We start from the raw sequence: 6078 nt of genomic DNA on the forward strand, positions 1-6078 counted from the left end.
GATACTTTCTCAAAGTTTAAAGAGTTCAGAGACTCAGCTGAAGGAGAAGTGGGAAAGAGATGCTGCTGCGCACAGACAACGGAGGAGAATATAGATCAAACGAGTTCTTCAATACCTAAGGGAATGCCGAATACGTCATCAGTACACTTGTGCCAACACGCCACAACAGAATGTGTAGCGGAAAGAAAAACCGGCATCTTGCAGAAATTTGTCGAAGTATGCTACATGCAAAGAACGTATCTGGAAGGTTTTGGGCTGAAGCAATGAGGACTGCAGCCTTGTGATCAACAGACTTCCTCAACCAAGGTTAGGATTGTTCACCCTTTGAGAAACTATGGAACATAAAACCTACAGTTAGCTACTTTCGAGTATTTGGCTGTGTATGTTATGTGTTTGTTCCTGATCATAAAAATTTGGCAGTTCGACGAATACTGAGATATGTGAAGAATACAATTGACTATGGTCTTTTGTACAAGAAAGGTGAAGACTGCAAGTTAGTTGGTTATTGTGATGCTGATTATGCAGGAGATCATGACACCAGGAGATCAACAACTGGGTATGTGTTTAAGCTTGGCTCCGGAATAATTTCTTGGTGTAGCAAAAGACAACCACGGTATCTTGTCAACCACTGAAGCTGAGTATCGAGCAGCAGCAATGGCAGCTCAAGAGAGTACATGGTGATACAGTTGATGATAATCTACATCACCAGTAGAGATTATGCAATTTCGTTGTATTGTGACAACCAATCGACAATTCGGTGGCGGAGAATCCTGTCTTTCATGCAAGAACTAAACATGTGGAAGTACATTACCACTTTGTTAGGGAAAAAGTTTTGCAAAAAGAGATTGAGATGAGGCAAATCAAGACAGATGAGCAAATTGCTGACTTGTTTACAAAAAGCTTGAGTGTTGGAAAGTTTGAACATTTCCGTCGTCAGCATGGCGTGATTAAAAGAATGGAGGCTAACATTGAGGGGGAGTGTTGAAAATTCAATATTAGCCTATATGTTCACACCTAAATTAATTTGATGTCATTGCTTACATCAATTTAGTTTTGATGTCATTGCTTACATCAATTTAGTTAGGTGAAAATTAAGTATTTTTCTCATGTTTTAATTTCAATGGTTTAGATTATTTAGTGTTTATTTTAAAGAGTGGTTTAGATTGTTTCTTGTAACCTATAAATACCCTACTTGTATTTGAGTTTTATCATCCAACAATCAAAGCTTAATTATAAGCATTTGAAAGCTTTCTTAAGAGTTCTTCCCTTTTGCAATTTTGTGAGATTATTCTAAAGAGAGTTTTTTTTTTCCGATCAATTAGAGTTTTTACTCTATTTTGATTCAACATGCTACAACTGAAGTTAGCAAAGAACTTAAGGATGAAGAATTTCTTGTTGGAATTAGGCCACAAGAGAGAATTATATTTTCAATTGTGATAGTCAAAGTGTCATTCATTTAGTTAAGAAGTTTACCTATCAGTCTCAGACAAAACATATTGACATTCATTATATTTGGATACAAGATATGTTAAAGAAAATTCACTTAATTTGATTAAAATTCACATCGATCAGAACTTGTTTTATATGATGACAAAAACCATTCCAACAATAAGTTCTAAGAATGTTGTCAAAACATCAGTTTGCTTATTTCTTCAAATTAAGTCAGGAAGAGTTGTTGGATGCATCCCTCCTTAATTGGTGATTAAGGTTGACTTCTCCCCACGTTCATGTGACAATAATTAAAGTTTTATTTCTTAGATACATTCATGCATGGTGGAATTGTCTAGAAGTCATGTATGATGATCATTTAGTTATCTCATTGTTATACTATAAGAAGGTGACATTGAGAAGACTCTGCAACATCATAGAAGAGGGTGAGAGAGACGACTCTAACAAAGAGTAAGTATTCCTCTGAGTGAGAGATAGAAAAAGAATGAGTCAATACTTCGTGACATTTATTGTGACAGTTTGTTGGAAGAATTTGTAAATCATCTATATTGAACGAGATATTTTTGTAATCCCAATTTTTTTTTTCAATTTGAGTTTTCTGCGTCATCAAAATTCAGTATGTTCTTATTTCCTTACTTTGTTTTAGTATCCCTTTTAATTGTCACAAAGAGAGAGAAAAGTTTTCCGCTGCAGTTCTATCCCTTTTCCACCAAATTGGAGGGTTGATTACCTTAGTGAATTGATCGACGAAGTTGTTTGAGACTTCAAAAAGGTTTGAATATTCTTTGGGAGGATGTTGGAGCATGAATTACATAGAATATTGGTAAAGGAAAGGCTGTGGTGCTTTTGGAATAATCCATGGATTAGTGATATTGGTCCCTTATCAGATAAATTTCTAAACCAGGATGCCTTTACAGACTGTGAAATAACATGGTGCTTGAAGCCGAGTTATGAGATGTCTATAAGGGATTATATTATACATAGACAAGAATAGACGTAAGATTTTATGTTAGGGGTGATTGCTCCCACTCGTTCTCCCCTCCTTTCGGTCCATCCCTGTACATGAAAGCCTGTTCAATGTGAGATTATGCCGTATGCAGTTTTGTGTTTACGCTCATATCTTTATTCATAAAAAAATATTAGATTTGCTTCATATTTAGTACTTCATTATCGTATTTAGATTAAATTAATTTAAAATATTATTTACAAAAAATTATTTGTAACCGATTTAGATTTTCAAAATCAATTATCCAATTAAATAATTACTCAAAATTGAAAAATGACCTGAATAAATAAAAGAAATGGATTAATTTAATTTGATCGACTATTCACTCCCCCACTATTTTTTTCTTGAGTTAATTTGCCTTTTGGTAGGCTTAACTATCTAAGATCATTTTGATTGTTGGAGAAAGATTTATTAAATTAATTTTTTTTAGCTTTGTCGTTTTTATGACACGTTTTCTTAATGTTTAACTAGAGTAACTTTAGTACGAAATTGTAAAACCTTTAAGATAGTTTCATATCCTTGATGATTGGTAGTGAATATGGTGATGTAGAAGCAAAGATCATTTGTAGTCCCACATTCATGTGCATGAAAAACAACCCAATTCATAGATGAAAACGATGGGAAATTGGATTATCTCATGCCCAACTTCTCCTTTAAACTTCCCATGTGCTAATGACATAGTTGGAAATTTTTATGTCATAAAAACCAAAGCTGTCGAATCTATTGAGTGGCTTCGATGGTTAAAAAGAGTGTTATTTTCCATTGAGATCACGGATTCGAACAATTGTGTTTGTAGGGTGTTTATTGATGGTTAAGAAAGATTATGAACAAATAATACCTTATAATCACCTCATACTATTAAAAACGAAACCAAAACTATCAAAGATGAAGGCTGCTTTCTTTCTTCCTTTCATCAGTTCCATTTCCTTGGGCATAATTCAAAGAATATGAAATTTGCTCATGTATGAATCTTATGGCCATCAAAACAGGATCACTTTTTGGATTTCAAGGATCTAAACATGCATCAGCTGAAGAAAAGATGTGTACAATCTCTCCATGTTCACATTTGCATTGCAATTTAGTGTTTTTTTTTTTCACTACCCAAAATTAGTATGTTGCTCGATTTATTTTCCAAAGCAGATCACAACATTTTCAACTTTGTTTGGCTGTTTGCTCGATGTAATTGTACTTCTCTACAATTATAGCATCATTTTTCTCATCCGTGTACATAGAGGTGATTAGAGAGATATGTTGAGGGTATGTATCTTTATGTCACAGATGACTATCATTCAAATTGCAAAACGTCAGGAATAGATTACATTTTGTATAGTTGCAATTTTGGAATTTACACGGGAACTTTCGACAAGTAATTTTGGAAGGGTATGTATCTTTATGTAACAGATTAAAGTTGTCTTTGGGTTTGCTTTATTTTACCGTGTCATGGCCATATACAGCCTCTGTTATGTCAGAATAAAAACACTGCAAATCTTTTGCCATATACAACTTCTCAATTTCATTGCCACATGTTTCTTTAAGTAGCACGACAACCAATGCTGTCTTTAGACTTCAGAACAAATCTGTGGTGTCCCTCCACTAAATATTTGACACGTAGCTCAAATTATGATAACATTCAGGGTAATTTATTCAAAGTCTTATATGTCAGTTTAATATAGATTAAGGAAAGATATTATTAATTTTATTATTTTTTATAAAATTGGTAAAAGTTATTGAAAATATTATTATTTTATCGGAAATGTTATTATTAGGTGTTTATTGGGTTTGATAATATATCTGGTAGAAACAATAATGTTTTAGATAACACTTTACTAGATATATTATCATACTCGGTAAAGCGTTTAATAATATTTTTGGTAGAAATAATAATGTTTTCGGTAAATTTTTATCGGTTTTGTTAAAAAAATAACAAAATCGGTAGTTCATTTCCTTTGCCATATATTAAAACTGTCGTACGGTAGAACTTCCTAAATTTTTCCCCAATAAATTCTCGTCAAATGAAAATATATTATATTTTGAGACATGTAAAAGAGTGAATCATCGTAGAACGAGTTTTACGATGCACAGTAAATAACACATTTAAATTGTTGATATTTTTTGAATAATCTAATATGATTATAAGATAATATATATTTATAATTTTTTTAATTTATTGGTAACACGCATACTACACAACTATTTGAACTTTCTACAAAAAAAATAGTATTCACTTTTACTATTAAAATCACTCGATAAGTATAATTCATTAATTTTTTTAAGTTATGGAACAAATCTTGAACTATATATTTGTAGCAATAATCAACTAAAAATTATAAGTCGAGAAAGAACGAACTGTTTTAATGACAATCGTTAAATAACTAACAGTTGAGATTGTTGGGAAATCAATTTGGAGCTGCAAAAATGAGTAAAAATCATGGTCAATCGTGCATTCTGTTGCTAAGATTAATTGTTTTGAAGAAGAATTATTTAATGAGAACAAGCAATAATTCCCACGTAAATGCTAAACCAAATATGATAGAGGTAAACGAAGCGTGGATGAGAAGGGTAACGTAGAAGAGAAAATGAACAATACATATGAGAAAGGAAGGAGACAGCCTCCCTTCTCATTCTTGGTTAAAATGTCTTTATAGTGATTTTTTCAGTTCATAACAATTTTCGTAAGTCTGTCAAAGATCTTTTCAATGTATTGTAATTAACTCAAATTTATAATGCTCTTGATTTAAGAGGATATAAGTTCTTCAAAAGTTCGAAGAAGTGAAAAAATTTATACAGACACCTTAACTGATAAAAAAAACTGACAATTTCCAAAAATCATCCCTAAAAATATAATAAAAATCATAATCAAATTAATTATGAGCACATTTAAATAACTAATTATTGGTAATATGTCGAAGCTTCTAACCCAAAAAATTCCCTTAACGCCGCCCTCTCCAATACAAAAGGTGAAAGAAAAACAAATTAATTTCTAAATCTGCAAATAACTCAAAATTCAAGTGGCAAATGAGTAATCGGACACCCTTTATAAAACTTGGTTTGCGGCATCCCAAAAGATAAAATTAAACAAGGTTGGCCACTCCCTCCCCTTTGAAGCCTTGTCAATGAAATCACCATCCTCCTACTTAAGCTCCATGAAGATCAAAGCTCTAATCCAAACCCTAATCTACACTCAGGCTTGTCGTCTCATTCGAGCATTCTCGAAAGCAAAATCCATTGTCATTCATATTTACAAACAGAACATCCCCATTCAATTTCTCATTTCCAACTCATCCAAAAAGAAGTACAAGCACAAGAAGTTCTTCTTCGGTTCATTTAGGCTGCACATTAATTGGTGCTCTTCTCATGTCACACCCGTTCCAGCACCTGTTCTCCAAGGCTGTTGTAATTCGACCTCGAATTTCGGTCAAGAGGAGACTGTGGAGTCCGAGCTTTCAGGGTACCTTCAATGGCTTGAAGAAAACAAGGTTAATGAAGAACCTAAAGGTGAGACGGATATCAACGAGATTGATGAGTTAGCAGAAATGTTCATCGCTAATTGTCACGAAAAGTTTATGTTGGAGAAGCAGGAGTCTTACAGGAGATTCCAGGAGATGATGGCGAGAAGTATGTGA

General features: G+C 33.0%; 1 protein-coding gene across 1 annotated transcript; it reads left to right on the forward strand.

The window, feature by feature from the left end:
• The first annotated feature begins 5568 nt into the window (after positions 1–5568).
• Positions 5569–6078, forward strand: LOC120146671. The gene has a single exon (XM_039160174.1). The coding sequence runs from the start codon at positions 5569–5571 to the stop codon at positions 6076–6078; it is 510 nt and encodes a 169-aa protein (XP_039016105.1).

The sequence above is a fragment of the Hibiscus syriacus genome, unplaced genomic scaffold, assembly GCF_006381635.1.
Source record: "Hibiscus syriacus cultivar Baekdansim isolate YM2019G1 unplaced genomic scaffold, ASM638163v2 tig00110930_pilon, whole genome shotgun sequence".
Taxonomy (NCBI): Eukaryota; Viridiplantae; Streptophyta; class Magnoliopsida; order Malvales; family Malvaceae; genus Hibiscus; species Hibiscus syriacus.